The following is a 16184-nucleotide window of genomic DNA, read 5'->3' on the forward strand; positions in this document are numbered from 1 at the left end:
GTTTTGGGTATAAAATTGTTAATACATAAATGAAGTTTTCAGAAACATCTGGGTCTAAAAATACTAATTCAAACAAATTCTCAGCCAAATATTAACTATGGTTTCTATTATGTATTAACAATATTTATAGTGATAATGGCAACACTGTCATTTTGTTGTTACTCATTCTTATCAACAATTTTTGTATTAGTTGTAAGTCGTTGTATCAAAAAGAAATATGCACAAAAATATACAACAGTTTCTAAACCATACATTTTAAAAATTTCAAGTTAGCTATAACGAAACGATAAAAATTGTTTCAATTGGATATAGAAAAAAAAAATTAAATTAATTACATTATTTGAAAATTAAAAACCAACAAAGTTACCAATCAAGGTATATATTGTGTTTTTTTAAACATTGAAAACTAAATTTTGATTAATAACAATATTAATAAATAATAACACAAAGCTAGACGATTTTGCGGACTAGATTAAATTAAACTGGCGTTGATCACTCGACTCAACTCCGAGTAAATCATAAGTAATAAAAAAACATATAAAGATGAAGACAGAAAACACGGAAATAATGTAAATTAATTAGAAATGAAAAATAGTAGGTACTCACACAACGTAGAAACGTAAACTGTTGTCCAGAGCTGCTACTAAAAACTTATATTAAATAATTAACAGGCAAGACAAAATTCAATTGTATTGTTGTTTTCACAACGAACACACTTAAGCGAATGGATAATGAATTGATTCAAAATAACTAGCCAATAAATCGATTAAGGCCAATTATTAAAAAACTACTAAAAAACTTTTGGCCACAACATAAAATTAATCATCACCCACCATTCGAGTACGAGATTACAGTCCCTTATTGTTATAATTATCCATTTTAATTCTTAACTAGTTTCTCACTATTTATACTTTAATCTTTATTGTCTTAGCTTCTAACCTTCAAGTTATACTTGTAGTTTTGTATTATTCATCTAATTTATCAATATATACCGCTGTAAATTTGGTTTGGTTTTATTTTTCTAATAATGTAAACTACATTTGTCTTTATTTTGTTTTATTATTTTCAAGCTTCGGCAACTTAGGCAATTAGTATGTATGTTAGTTGGTAGACACATTTGTACCCATATAAATTGACTTTTTATTATTGACTAAAATTAAGAAATATGTACTTAAATTGAGAAATGTTGAAATTAATATTACCTATATACTGTAATACGTTTAATAGCATAATATTAATCATTTTTGACACAATATAATCGATTTAGGTATGTCATAAAACTTTTTTTTTAAAAATAAATTTCTTTTATTATTATTTTAGACTGTTCTTTGCAGATAATATTAACCGTTTGTAATATTTTCTACAGTAATTATTTGTTTTGTTTATTTTCTACAGCTAAAAAAATTTTAAAAAAATTTTCGGAACACTACTGCACAATTAGGGTTTTTTCTCGTTGAAGTATTTTTACTTGCTAAATTAAATTGATTACTAATAACTAATAATTAATGAATTTAACTAATTTTTAAAAATTGTATACACATTTCGTTATTGATGTTTTATTAGTATTGGTTAATACTTTGGGTGAACTTAATTGTGCAAGATATGACAGACCAAAAGAACAGAGCATCTGGTTCACAAGGAGAGCCATTAAATTATATTTGTCATAATATGATGATATTAATGATGTTATTCTGAATATATATGGTATTCACTTATAATGTTAATTTTTATTAATTAAATCTTATGAGTAAAAATTTCTACATAATATTGCACAGCTCCAGCTATGTAGTACGTCTAACTTGTTATATTCAGTTTTAATTCCAAGTTAACTGGAGGATACAAAGACAGTTTTTTCAATGATGATTTACAAGTTGTTTCCGAAATTAAATATTTGTCCTTTCAACGTACGGATGGCTCTTGTGCATGCCCAATACTTAGGCCTATGTGATTGATTTTTTTTTTAACTGTCTACGAAGGCGCTTACAAGAGTAACGCATTTTTGTTTCTGCACGGTACTGTTATCTCGGAAGACGAAGTATAATTATATGATTATATGGTTGTTTACAATACCTCAACGCTAGGTTTTCGAGTCAACTAAACTATACTTAACGGATTTATTAGTACGAGCTACACTCGAAATTATCACATTTAGTGCAAACTAATGCAGTTGTTATGGTGTTTCTTATAAGGAAGTTCATTGGAAACAGCTGTTTCTTTTTGGTCGAGACCGTCGGGTTATCGATTTGTAAGACCGAAAGTTCTTGTAAATGTAATTGTACCTGAATGTCCGAATGGGTTATGTGCAAGTTCGTGAAGTTCTTTTATAATATACTTCTAACAAATACAACAATATTGAATCATTTTGCTGAACACAATACGTATTTTGTATCCAACTCAAATCTCTATTTATCATTAACATTGGTTTTGGAATGTCTCAAAAATTGTCCATACAAGATGTATGAAGAAATGTGTCATGAAATGGTTTAATCGTAATCATTAGTTTGTTTCAATAAAAAAGATAACAAAATCAATTAATAGCCATTTTCTCACCCTCCTGGCTTTTTCCAAGATATATGGCTGACCTTTTTAAGACACCAAATGTAATAGTGATAGGTATCGCTTGATAAAAGCGTCATTGGAATAGCATGCCAGTATTCTTTGCCAAAGGATCATTATCAGAAAAAAGAAGTTTAACTGATAGGTACTCAACTGGACTAAAAATTTAAATAGTACACACCTTCCCTTCAAAATCAATAATAACATTTACATATTTTACTACTTAAAATTACACAACTATACAACTTAAGAATAATCGAGTTTGTACGGAATATTCATTAGATATAGAACTAAAAATACAAGTAAACTAACCTAAAAAAATAAAAATACAGTCATTTAGATGGGATGAAAACGTTTTTTTATATTTCTCTTTTTAGGGTGTAGTGATAGGACTAAAGATTTGATAATCTGACTAATCAATAGTAAAGCAATAATATAAAGGTTTTTTTTTAATTTTTTAATTCAAATAAAATAACAAAAAAAATATTAAATCACACTCTTGCCGTATTTATTTTCCAAGTTCAAAGTGTCCAGGTATCTAAAGGTAGCATAATAACTAAAAACCCCGCAAAAAAAACAAGAGGCAATAAATTATTAATACCACACGCAGTAAACCTTAGTAATAATCATTTAAATATCATAAATACAATTTATACAAACAATCACATTTCAAAAGTTTTTTTCTATTTATAATTTAGGATTAGAAAAACTAACAAAATAACGCACAAATTATGATTGAAAAAAGAACAAATATACTAATATCTAACATGTCTTAACATAAAATATAGTACAATACTGTACCAGCACTGTATCAGGTCAGACTTTTGAAAAAAATATTTAGAGTAGAAACCTCAAACAGAGGGTTTGTACACATTTGTGTCATCATAGGTGTGTTTTTAAAAAAAAACTTTAATTACACGTCACTTGTGTACGGCTTGCCTAGTGTGCATGCGTTCATGTTTTGTGAGGTGGGATTTTTGAGTGAATGACTTTATACACACCGTACACTTGTAGGGTTTTTCACCAGTGTGCAAGCGTTTATGATTTGTGAGATTAGATTTAATAGCAAATGGCTTTAAACACACCGCACACTTATAGGGCTTTTCACCAGTATGCACGCGTTTGTGAACAACAAGATGGCTTTTTCGAACAAATGACTTTAAACACACCGCACACTTGTAGGGCTTTTCACCAGTGTGCAAGCGTTCATGACTTGTGAGATTAGATTTAACAGCGAATGTCTTTAAGCACACCGTACACTTATAGGGCTTTTCCCCAGTGTGCACGCGTTCATGATTTGTGAGCGTGAATTTAAAAGCGAATGACTTTAAGCACACGTCACATTTGTAAGGCTTTTCTTTAGTGTGCATACGTTTATGATCTGTGAGTTCGGATTTTTGAGCGAGTGATTTTAAACACACGTTGCATTTGTAGGGCTTAATCCCAGTGTGCAAGCGTTGGTGTCTTGTGAGGCTGGATTTGTGAGAATACGACAATACGCACAAATTACATTTATAATGATTTTCCCCAGTGTGCACGCGTTTTTTATGGGTTGATAAGTGTGCACTATGTGAATGTGTAATGTGTCGGGCAACTTTTTTTTTTGTAGAAAATGTTTTTTTGCATACATCGCAGACAAACGGCTGTATCTCGTCCATGATATAGTTTGTTGTTGGCACATCCATAAGAACACTTTTTTCAACTTCAATCACAGACTCGAAACAATGTCCATTCACTAGATCCACTTCGACTTTGATAATGGTATTGTTGCACGATTCTTCGATACTTTAAACATAATACATAATGTTAAAGGCTAAAAATGGAATATAAAATATCTACTACACCGCTTGAATATGAGCAATCAATATTAAAATAGAATTATGTTCTTAGTATTACCAGAAGAATTAATAAATTTGAAAATTAGTATTCAAAAACTAACTGGTCATAGAAATAACTCCAAAAAAAAAGAAAACATATTTTGTTAATAGGCCATTTTACTACGCTCGTTTAATTTACAGAAAATTGTACTCAGTAAGGCAATAACAGTTTTAGGAAAAGATTGGAAGTAATAGAAATGTTTGTTGGCGAATACAATTGTGCATAGCTAAAAAGAAAAGAAGGAAATATTGATACTAAAAACTGTACGCATTCCTATTCTGTGGATTAGATATGTGACTAAAAATTATAGGATTTTTAGGTATGATCAAATATTATAATTTATTAACAACAAATTATATTATATAAACATTATTTAAATCCAAACTTATTGATATTGAAATCTAAATCACCTCTTGTATAATTCTTTAATAATATTCGGTTTTGTTTCTTCTACTAATGCTCCAGTAATTTGCTCTTTCGTATCCTCATCTTCTTCCTCTATTTTGATAACAACTTCACTGCAATAATCATCCATTTTAATTCTGATGCTTAGCTGGTTTCTCACGACTTTGAATTCTAAAACACAAATCACAATTTCAAAAATTAGTAAAAGAACTTATAATTAATTAATAAAAATGTCTTTAGCTTGAGGTTTACTTGAGTATACTTATCTCGTATTAAGGGACAATAACTACATTTTCGGAAAATTTATTAATTAGATATAGCATGTAAAAAAATAACCCATACTCTTCATAATTCTACCTCATCACTGTTTTACCCCACCATCAAAATATAATTCAATTTTTCTCTTAACAATGTGGTAATATTGTGTTTAATTATTGATATTGTACATATATAAATATATATATTATTATTATTATTAACAGCCCGGACTGTTTCCCGGGTTAATCCGGTCCAGTCACTAGCTACAGTTTTTTTAATTGATCCGGTTAGGTCCGGGTTAGTCCAGTTAAATTTAAAGGGTGCGGTCCGGTCTAGTCAAAATATGGCAATGGTCTGATCCGGGCTTGACAATTTTTTTTAGTAAAATCAATAATACAAATATATTATTAAGACCAGTCCGGTTTGGTTTTGTCCTAACCCGGGTTTCTTAATACATAATGATTAATGGTCAAAGTTAGACTATTTAAAACTATGGATCATGAATAACAGAAATCCTAAAAATATATTAGTAACTCACTCTGTAAGTCTATACGTCTAAATGATTGTACACTAACCATTTGAATTGTTTATAAAATCCATATTAAACCCGTAAACTGTAGATTACTTATTAATTTATTAAGACAAATAACACTATAAAATGATAATATTAAAACAAATTGTTTTATGAATTGTTTTCAAGATAATATGAAATTTTTAAAAATCACAAGGTAGGCTCACAATTTAATAAATATCTCGAGTTGGAATCTCCTATCTGTTAGTCGCACAAGCTATCAAATGCAAGTAATTGAATTACCAATGATGTTTATCACAATGATGTCAATCGGTTCAGTAGTTTAAGTGCAATCGAGTAAAACATGGGAATGAAATTATGACACAATAAAAAACTAATTTCTTAAAAACCAATTTATAGAAAAATATTTTAATGTTTACATAAGAAAAGGATCATGGCATCTACTACACCGGATGGGTGTAAACTAGCGTTTTCATCCCTACGGCTGTTGATGGCGCACCTCAGTTTATAAGTCTGAGTATAAGACCGAGTTCTCAGTTTGTCGTTAGCGGTGAAGATGACAACATTGTTGCCAATATACGCTAAGAGTATATCATTTTTACAGTCGAGGGTTTTTAATATTATTTTATTACTGTAATCTGTAGTTAATTATTAAAATAAATAAAACTGGTGTAAATTGTAATAGATGAAAATGTTAATATCGGTACCTCATCACTGTTTTACCCTACCATCAAAATATAATTCAATTTTTCTCTTAACAATGTGGTAATATTGTGTTTAATTATTGATATTGTATATATATATATATGTATTTATTTATTATTAAACGGGCAAGCACAATGACAAATTATACGTGGATAAAATATTTACATAGATAAAGGTTTATGTGTAGGTACAATAAATTAAGTTATTAAATCACTAATATATAAATTAAACGTAATACAAGAATTACAAATAAACATGTCAATGTTAAAATTTTTTACATGTTGCGTAGATCTAACTAAAGGGTTTGTTTTTACCATATGAGGTACGCTGGAATGGCACGTAAAAAGTATTAGTTTGTTTAGTCATACGACCAGGAACTAAAAAAGAAATACTAGATAATAAATCCGGACAGTTAACATAACCATTTAAAAGTTTATATATAAATATATACATAATATTATTGTTATATATATATATAATTCTTCCCTTCCGATACGGCGACCCGTGCCGTCTTTGATAAACAATATTGTAATTTACCCAGTTGTCAGTAGCGTTGACGTTATTCTCGGATTACCGCGAGACCTTTTTAATTGTAATATTGGACAATTACTTACAATAAAGTTTAACGTGTTTTTTTTTAACAACTGTGTTTAAACATTAACCTAGTTTTTCTCTGCCACATTTACCCGCTTGCCTACCGCTGAGATCTACAACAATAAAACATTTAAAATATTTATTATTTCTGTTGACCATAGATTATATTTGTTAAGAAAATAAATTTACTAGTAAGCATATAAAAAATGATAACTCAATAAAAATTAATACATCACAATCCTGATTTAGTTAAAAAGGAATAACATTTTTAGCACCAAAAATGACACTAACTTGCGATACTTAAGTAGCGCGCCTACTTTAAAAATATAATCACATCTTATTGCCATCAAAATAATAACGAGTTGTCGTCGTCATGCAAATAATTGGTCAGAACATATGCTGCTAACTAGCAGTCGTAGCAATTGGTGTACAATGTTCTTACGAATTATATAAACCTAATGAATTGTCTAGATTGGTAATAAGATGTAGAGAGCTTATAGAAGAACTATAGAACAATTGAACAGTATATCAATAATAAATTATTATCACTAATTGTAATTATTAGAAGTCTCAATTAACAAAATTATTACTTATGTGGTGTTTTACAATTTATCAATTTTCATTTTAAATGTTTTTTATAAGTTCAACAAGTCAGTTTACATTAAAATAAAGTAGAGAAATCTGTTTCCTAATATAGCAGTAAACTAGTGTTATCATCCTTATAGCCGTCGATAGCGCTTCTCACTCTGTAAGTATATACGTCTAAAACGACTGAGCGCTAACCATTTGAAATGCTTAAAAAATCCATATTAAATTTGTAAACTGTAGGTTACAAGTCAGTTTACATTAAAATAAAGTAGAGAAATCTGTTCCCTTATATAACAGTAAACTAGTGTTTCAAAAGTCCTTATTAAGCCAGTAAACTCTGTACTTTATTATTAAAATAAATAAAATGGGATAAAATTGTAATTGATGATAATGTTAATATCGGTACTGTAGTATAGAGTAGAATTTAAGTAAATAGATTAAGTAAAACAAATTATATGTTAAAATTGTGTATTATTATGTACTGTGTAACAATAACGCCAATTCGGCAATTCATACAAATGACCCACTTTAACTTAATGTAAAATACGCAAAACAATATTAACTATTTTTACTATAAAAGGCAAATGTCAAGTAAGCCAAATTAACCTCTCCACTTAGCATTACCTAGGTGGAGACCATTTTGTACTTACCGATCGTTCTGTGTGTTTTAATTGCTATTATACTTGTTTTCAAAGTGTAATCCTTTTTTTGTGTTATTATTTAATAGCGTCACTTTTATTATTTACTACTCTCTTTTACGTTAAAGTTTAACTCCAAATAACGTGTACTAGGACAACCTTTTTAGTGATCAAAATTGCAAATGGTCTTTAATCCCTAAGTTCTAAACTTACAGAAATTGTCATTAATCTAGCTCTAGGAATAATTAAAAAATGGTCTCTAATTACGACCAAAAACCGTATTAGATGCGCTGCATAACTATTACTTATTGTTAGTGTGTTATTTGTGCTGGCTGAAGTATAGTTTCGAAAGGTATTTAAACCTTTCGAAACTATACTGTGCGCGTTGGCATTGGCTTTGATTAACTTTAAAAAATCCTAGTTTAACTGATTGAAAGAGTTTAAGTTAGTGTAAATTGAGGCGGGTATTGGATAATATCGTATACAACATTACTCACGTTCACACAGCTACTTCGAGATCCTCAGATTTACAGACCACACGGCAGAGCGTTGATCTAGAATGTTCTTTGGTAAAAACGCACAATGAATAATAACTTTTTTTTAGAAAACCTTAAGTGACGTTGTCTAATTATAAAGTATAAACATAATATACTGCGTGACTCATAATAAACGATACACATACAAACAAACAAGAGTGCACTATCACGGAATAGTCTACAGCATGTGATAACAGCGGAGACTGCGGTCCGCGATGGTCGGCTGGAGGTAGAACGCAGTGAAGATAAGTATTGGAGCGCGATGGGCTTGAACAAAATACATACTATCGACGTTGACCAAACACCTTTAAAGAAAACCTACAAAATTATTATTTAAATGTTTTGTTAGGGTGATTTATTCCACTTGAACCTGCAGCCTTTTTTTTAGTGCTCAACATGTTTTATTAATAGTTTTATGGTTTTATTACTATCGGACATCTTGTATTGTTTCGACATGACTATGTCAACATTGTCATACGATTTACAGTTAAAACAAGTTAAATTTTGTCAATTTTTATTAGTAAATAATTTGTTAGCTAATCGCGACATTTATTTACTTGTCACTATTTTTTTTGAACATAACTATAAAAAATATTGATAACAAAAATTTATATCATTTTGGAGCCAAATATTTTTAGCTTAAGAATTATGTTATTGTAATTGTATACATCATAAAAAAAACCCCAATGACTTTATGCTTTTCTACAGAGCAAATATTGTTACCTCTTGATTTTACTTGTTGCGATTTTTGTAGCAAACGCTTTTACGTAATAAATACTATTAAATATCTGTAACTTATTTGTTATTGTTAAGAATTTTCATAAATATCACACAAGTTGTAAGTACAATTTATTTAACTCTGAACTCTACTTAGTCGTCAAGCAGCCGATATATTATAGTTTTAAATAACGATTTCTGTAGTTTGGTTGAATTGCTTTAATATTTTGTGGCAAAATCTATAGGACGCAAACATTTCTAACAATATACCTAATTTTATGTCTGTTAAATTATGTTATAGTTGTCCCGCTTTAACGCTAAAAGTCGTTTGAAAACAAAAGTAAATTTAACCATAAGATATTATAACAAATTATTGAAAATATTTGTAGTTCATTTATTTGCAGCTCAAATAGATTTTGTAATTATTTGAATTTATGTTAACATTTGCTAGGTAAGGATGCCAAATAATTGTGCCTTATTGTAGAATAAACCGAACTAAGGCAAAATAAAATATACGAAGGCAATTTGTAGGCTTAAACATTGATGTATTACATTTTATAAAACCCATCACGTTGAGAGCTTTACTGACGGTAGTATTGATATGAGATGGTCAAAGTTCAAAGACTGTGTATAATATATACCAAGAAAACTCGCTCGAGAGGAATACCATTAAGAAAATAAGAGTAGGAGATGAGATTAGGTTGCCCGGCGAAAGTCATACTATGGCATTTGTCTATATAAGTCCAAGTCCAAGGTGTTTAACCCAAGAAAAAAACATGTAAAGCTCAGCATTAAGTGTGAGACAGCTTTTCTAACTTAGGCATCCATTTGTTTGTAGAAATTGACAAATCAAATGAATAGTAGAGGACTGAGGTGACCCCTAAATTATGTTTATTAAGTATAATTTCGATACATTTTCGCTCTTTTTCTGAGTGTTACATAGTAATACCGTATAAGTCAACATTGGCGTCCTTTGGCATTTCGTCAACCGAATACTTAAAAAAAAATAACACTTGTCTGTAAAACAAACACATTTTTGTGATCCGAAAAATAGTAAACGTCACAACATAACCATATTGTTGAGTGTTGACAGTAAAATATATTATTATTTTAGATTTAACTTTTCAGATAGCTATAAACCCGACAATTTCACAGAGAATAGTGTTATTCCTTTTAATTTTGCTTAGTTAAACTTCAGTGAAAACAGTAAATAAAATATTAATACTATGAACTTCAAACTGTATATTATTTTGTTGATATCCTTCATCTTAATTACATATGCCGAACTAACTGGTAAAGAGGTAATTTTTCATATTTTTTTTTCTACTATTATACTGAAACAATTTTAGATTATTATTTTTATCAATCAAAACTATAATTTTAATATTTTTTAACTATTTATTAAATAATTTTTTTAAATAAAATATGATATGAATGAAAAAATAATAGGTTAAACGAATATTTATTAAATTGTAATACAATATTGTATATATATACTATATTATATAATTGTTTATTTCAATAGGTACTGTCATTTGTAATTTTTTAATTTTTAAATTTGGGAATATATATTTTTTTTAAATATAGTTACTTAAAAATTAACGAATAAAATATTATCATTTTATTTCAATTAATACGACATTAGCTACCTCAAAGCCAGTTTATGGTTTGACACCTAAACAAAAATAAAATTGTTATTTTGACAAATTTCTTTCAAAAAACTTTTCAGGCTATACAAAAGGCTTATGAAGTTGCTTTAGATTTCTACGAGACACCTGAAGAAGAAGATCTTAAATTAGAGAGTTTTATTGATTTTATTGGTGAAGAAAATAGCGGGACTGTAAAAGATTATTTGGACAATAATTCAGAAGAAGCAAAAGACAAGGGTAATTTTTAGTATTAATAATTATTTATCATACAATAAACTGTTCGCCTATTTTCTACGAAGGCGAAGTTAAAAATGATTTCTTCGGACGTTAAAAAGTCAATTTCAAACCTAATCGGTTGTATTACACTCGGTTCAACATCGAATCTAAAATACCGACAATAGTCAAATTAAAACCCTTATATATTATTTAAAAAATAGAATACAAACCTTCTTTAAACATTTTAGTGAATTTTGAGTTCTGGCAACTTTTTAAACTTTAACGCATGTATTTAATTAACTTAAACAAATAAGAATAATTTGCTGAAAATGTTGATTAACCGATAGCCAGTTTTGAAGAATTTCTTTTAAGTTCAAATTTTAGGATTGCAAGGAAGTTAATTAAATATATAAATTGTAAATTGTAAAATAATATTAAAATATTGTACGTACATCATAATATTAGAAGGGTTCATGTCTAATACTTTAAGAAAACCCTAGGTGTTTATAAAAAACACATCTCCTATTTGTCATTACACAATTTTGCATATAAAAATATACATCAGCCTTCAACATAATATCCCAAACACACTAAAAGATGCACTAGGAGAAAATAATACACTTTTTGAAATATATAAATCTGAACACATTATTATTACATAGATTTAGTCCCCTACACTCATTAATTTATAAATAATTATTTTGTACAACGTGTCTTAAACATAGGCGAATAGCCTAGTTGCTGAAATCAGTTAGAATAATCTCAAACAATTTTTTTTTAAATATTACACATTAATATAAATTTTCCGTTGTTTTATGAGTTAGAGAGCTGTATTAGTGTACTAATTTTAGTGTCATATGAAAATGTCAATAACAATTTGTTAATGCTCAATATAGTCAACAATCGCTTTTATAGTTTAGGGCCTAAGCATTTTTTTCTATTTTTTTTTTATTCTTCTACGCTGGTTTTTTAGTTAACTATACGCTTGTTTTTTGTTTTTCCAGACAATATAAAATTAGAACTTTTTACGAAACTTCTGGGAGCAGTTGGCTTAAAATACAGTGTTTCTGTCAGAGATATGGTTTCATTAGTGTTGGTAGGACGAAATTTTAATAATATGGCTCGTTACATACAGGCTACACGCATATCCGTAGATTAAAAATATATAGAGCTGGAACATCATAGTGTAATATTTCACTCATTGCGATTCCCTGACTATAATATACATTACGATTAAATTCAACCAGCCTATATTATAAGTGTACATTATATTCAAATGCTTTATTATTTTGGCGAAACGCCGTTTCTCATCTATTAATATTATATTATACATAATTTGTAAAAATAAAAAGATATCAGTATAAAATCTAAATTGTTAGATTATTAAACATTATTTAATTTATAATATAAAATAAAACATAGTGTATTAAATGTTTATAGCATATAGTACAATAAATGCAATTATATAAAATAAAAGCGGTACGTTATTTTTTGTTTGTTATGTATATTATACTCTGTGATCTATTTAGCGTTAGACTCTCATTTTCTATGAAAAGAATTTAAAATTTTTATATTTGAAAGACATTTTAGTTAAATGTTGTTTTACTATAATAAATATTACGCTTCGATACTAATCTGTCAATGACAGAAGTACAAATATCGACAATATCGTTTATTGAAAATATTCTGACTATTTTTTAAAAATATATAGTGTGCGTTAATTTTAAGTTCATAATGTAAACTTTTAGTATGTTCTTCTCGATTCAAAGTACATTAGGATACATTAACTGGTCTAAAGTCTTGGTTCGTTATCAAATCTATTAAGCGGTTCAAAAGATAATGTGGGTCCAGACACAAAAATTCTTTAAAAAAATTAAAACATCATTCTTTCTTAATACCTATGGTTTTTTACAGAAAAAAAAATGTTAGAAAATATATTTAGTATTATGTAAGCAGCTAAAATTAGCATACACACAAATAGTGATTTCCAATTCCATCTGAGTCGTTAAAAAGGTATCGCCAAACATTACTTGACTTCTGTTGGAATTTCTAGTGCCTGTAAAAATAAAATATAAAATAATAAAACTCTTAAAAACATGTTTATACTTTAAAATGTTCTTCATTAAAAAAAAAGTTATTAAATTATTAAAAACTAGGTAAGCAGTAAATTCATAATGTAAAAGTAGTATCAATATCACTAATATTAAAAATGATTATAAAATATTATTACAATTACATGAAAATATAAATAAAAAATGATAAGGTTTTACTATAAATGTTTCAGTACTGTCATATTTCAATTTTTTAATTGCCACTTTGAAATCAGTTCTCTATTTAAAAATTTAACAGATGAAAATATTCTAAATCTAATAAATAATTTAACTAAATAAACAATCACAATTTGGAAATGGATACTTATAAGGTAATTTACATAAATGTTCATTTAAATTAGGCGCCACTCCTTTAGCAACTGCGAGTAATGGAAAATGTTGAATAAAAATATTATCAAGTTCAATTATGTATTTAAAATAAATCATTATCGGGCGTTTGAAGGTTACCGTACAGTATTGGTGTAGGCTTTAAAATAGCATAATAATAATGCTTGATCTAAACTTTTTTGAGATCTACCATACTACACACACACACAAGTCACAGGAATGTTGGCAATTAAAGTATGTATTTTCTAAAACCGACTCTAACAACACAATATTGGCAGCGCTGGCTTCTTGGGAATTTATGTAACACAAAATCTCATCTAGGTCTTTTATGCAATTAGCATTGTGTGAATGCTGAAAATAGTTTAGATAAAATACATTTCTAAAAGCAACATACAATTATACTGGAATTGGATTTCAGTTGTTTCCATTCTTATTTTGAAATATACCGAACAAATGTTTTAAACAATCCTAAATTTGTACGATTACTATACAATAAATAAACGCTGGGATGCTTGGAATTTCCAAGAGTCATACAGCATTAGAAAAACAATTTATGGATATAAGCCACCCATCAATGAAATTCATTCGGGCAGTCTATATCTGCCCCATTCACTTTGAAAAGTTGAAATCATAATAAAAAGATGTTTTTTTTTGCAATAATGTATTTTTAAAAGGCTTTCGATAGCATTTGCTATTTGGCACGTTAGATGAATAAAATATATCAAAAAGTTTATTTACATATTAGTTATAAAATGAATAATAGCTTTAGACTCAACGCTAGTTTACCCAATGCTAAGTAAGTATTCATACCAACAGCTACCGATTCGATAAACACCAGGCAGATAAATGCTCTCATTTTTTTCAAATGGCCCAGGACATATGTGAGCAAAAGTAAGCTCCTGCTAATCTTTTTACAAAAAAAAAAAATAAGTTTGCTATCTCTACTATAAAATTGTTGAAGATAGGTACTATCAATTGTTTTATCACCAATTTTAAAATAATGTTTAAGAACATATTTCTTGTTGACTTTATCAAGTGTGGCAGATCAAATAAGTATATAATATCCTTACTTCTAACTGTAAAATAAGAGTGCTCTAGACTGACATGGACGCTTTTACTAAAACTAACAAAAGTTGACCCTTGGTCTGTAGAAAACGCTTTTACATTTAAAGAAATATTTAACGTCTTTACAATACCACTTAAATCTACACTTTTGCTGCTTCCAGACACAAAAAGTACGCTATAGGAAATTTCCAAGCTACTTTATTTCCTCTTAGCATTAAAACTTATGCATACTTGGCTGCACCAAGTAAATAAAACAAATGGGTTTCACGAGACATTTCCTCAGTACATAATATACAGTCAAGCGTATCATTTTGAAAATTAGAAATTTTAAATTTAACAAACTCGAATAAAAAATTCAATTGAACCAGAAGTTGTTCATATTTTGAAGCAACTCTCCTTAACGTTCTAATAGAAGGTAGACTAAATACTGTGTTCAAGAACCTATATACAGCTGGGCCTAAGAAGTAGATTGTCAACGCCAGTTGTTTCATATCATTAGTATACCTGTATCCATGAGGGTTTCTTTTCTGTCATGTGAGACTTCACAATGGTTAGTACATCAGGAGACAAATGTTTTTGACACAGATCAAGAAAATGTTCAACGCTCTCATATTTGGCTTGTTGTTTCCTTAATTTCATTACAGTTTTTTCGGCTTTAAGACGAGCTTTCATCTCATTTTTAATTTGGGTACGCAAAATGTCTTCGACACACGAGTCTTCAGATGTGCATGTTATTACACTACCTATATATTATATAAGGACATATAAGGTTAGTAAAATATAAGTTAACAAATTATTAGAAAAATAATTTACCAGTGGAAGAAATGTCCAATGGTTTATCTTCAACACAAGATGTTGAGTCGGCCAATTTTTGAGAATCTTTTCTATCTGAGAAGTAAGAATACAGTTTTACATTTTTATTTTATTTAGATAGACATTTTTCATATGTACCTGGAAAAAATGTAGGTATAGCGTGTGGTTGTAATCTATTTCTTAGATCATTGAGAAACATTTTTTTCTCAAAATGTTTACTGCACAATAAAATGTTTTTTAGAGAATGACTATCGGCATCGAGTTGACAATTATTTAACCAGATTCCACATCTAAAGCATAAAGAAAAAGCTATTTTTTAATTGTTTAAAAACACCGTTGACTTATGTTAGTTTTTATAATTATAATAAAATCGAATTACCGAACAGGATCTTTAGGAAAACTAAACAAGCTCAATGATTCATTGCCAGTACGTTTTTCTCCACACGACTTCAATACACATTTCTTTGAAGAACGTGCACGCTCATTAAACCACATAATAATGAACAAACTTAATACTAAAAACTAATTTAAACATTTAAATAATACAAATTATATAAGCAATTAAAAAAATTAAGAAGTTTTTACTAATGTAAACA

The 16184-nt window shown here is 28.4% G+C and overlaps 3 protein-coding genes across 5 annotated transcripts; 1 reads left to right on the plus strand and 2 right to left on the minus strand.

The window, feature by feature from the left end:
* Positions 1-3322: 3322 nt before the first annotated feature.
* On the minus strand, positions 3323-5004 carry LOC126845529 (gastrula zinc finger protein XlCGF7.1-like). The gene is made up of 2 exons (XM_050584191.1): positions 4845-5004; positions 3323-4341 (listed from the first exon to the last, which is right to left on the minus strand). The coding sequence occupies exons 1-2, from the start codon at positions 4967-4969 to the stop codon at positions 3477-3479; spliced, it is 990 nt and encodes a 329-aa protein (XP_050440148.1). The 5' UTR covers positions 4970-5004; the 3' UTR covers positions 3323-3476.
* A 5603-nt stretch (positions 5005-10607) lies between these two features.
* On the plus strand, positions 10608-12451 carry LOC126845524 (uncharacterized). Its single transcript, XM_050584183.1, has 3 exons — positions 10608-10708; positions 11137-11293; positions 12277-12451. The coding sequence occupies exons 1-3, from the start codon at positions 10634-10636 to the stop codon at positions 12429-12431; spliced, it is 387 nt and encodes a 128-aa protein (XP_050440140.1). The 5' UTR covers positions 10608-10633; the 3' UTR covers positions 12432-12451.
* A 478-nt stretch (positions 12452-12929) lies between these two features.
* Positions 12930-16164, minus strand: LOC126845523 (uncharacterized). 3 transcript variants are annotated; one of them, XR_007686790.1, is made up of 6 exons: positions 15968-16164; positions 15727-15878; positions 15589-15663; positions 15280-15518; positions 13248-13328; positions 12930-13170 (listed from the first exon to the last, which is right to left on the minus strand). XR_007686790.1 is itself a non-coding variant. In XM_050584181.1 (5 exons), exons 1-5 carry the CDS (start codon positions 16081-16083, stop codon positions 13299-13301), a joined length of 612 nt encoding a protein of 203 aa, XP_050440138.1. In that variant the 5' UTR covers positions 16084-16164; the 3' UTR covers positions 12930-13298. The 3 variants fall into 3 exon arrangements, 2 of the variants coding, with proteins under 2 accessions (XP_050440138.1, XP_050440139.1); XM_050584181.1 differs by having other exon boundaries at positions 12930-13328; XM_050584182.1 differs by having other exon boundaries at positions 12930-13328; positions 15727-15897.
* Between the last annotated feature and the right edge of the window lie 20 nt (positions 16165-16184).

The sequence above is a fragment of the Adelges cooleyi genome, unplaced genomic scaffold (genome assembly GCF_023614345.1).
Source record: "Adelges cooleyi isolate 19-005CV unplaced genomic scaffold, UGA_ACOO_1.1 ACOO_flye_CR_arks_rails_tigmint_CR_PRNA_796, whole genome shotgun sequence".
Classification (NCBI taxonomy): Eukaryota; Metazoa; Arthropoda; class Insecta; order Hemiptera; family Adelgidae; genus Adelges; species Adelges cooleyi.

What these genes read in the sequence shown, in the direction of transcription:
- LOC126845529 (XM_050584191.1), bottom strand. Translation starts at nt 4,969, where the DNA reads ATGGATGATTATTGCAGTGAAGTTGTTATCAAAATAGAGGAAGAAGAT. An exon ending in ATTAAAGAATTATACAAGAG is followed by an intron (nt 4,342 to 4,844) that starts GTGATTTAGATT and finishes TTATGTTTAAAG; the next exon opens with TATCGAAGAATCGTGCAACA.
- LOC126845524 (XM_050584183.1), top strand. Translation starts at nt 10,634, where the DNA reads ATGAACTTCAAACTGTATATTATTTTGTTGATATCCTTCATCTTAATT. An exon ending in CCGAACTAACTGGTAAAGAG is followed by an intron (nt 10,709 to 11,136) that starts GTAATTTTTCAT and finishes AAAACTTTTCAG; the next exon opens with GCTATACAAAAGGCTTATGA. An exon ending in AGAAGAAGCAAAAGACAAGG is followed by an intron (nt 11,294 to 12,276) that starts GTAATTTTTAGT and finishes TTGTTTTTCCAG; the next exon opens with ACAATATAAAATTAGAACTT.
- LOC126845523 (XM_050584181.1), bottom strand. Translation starts at nt 16,083, where the DNA reads ATGTGGTTTAATGAGCGTGCACGTTCTTCAAAGAAATGTGTATTGAAG. An exon ending in TTTCCTAAAGATCCTGTTCG is followed by an intron (nt 15,879 to 15,967) that starts GTAATTCGATTT and finishes TTTATGCTTTAG; the next exon opens with ATGTGGAATCTGGTTAAATA. An exon ending in ATTGGACATTTCTTCCACTG is followed by an intron (nt 15,519 to 15,588) that starts GTAAATTATTTT and finishes TATAATATATAG; the next exon opens with GTAGTGTAATAACATGCACA.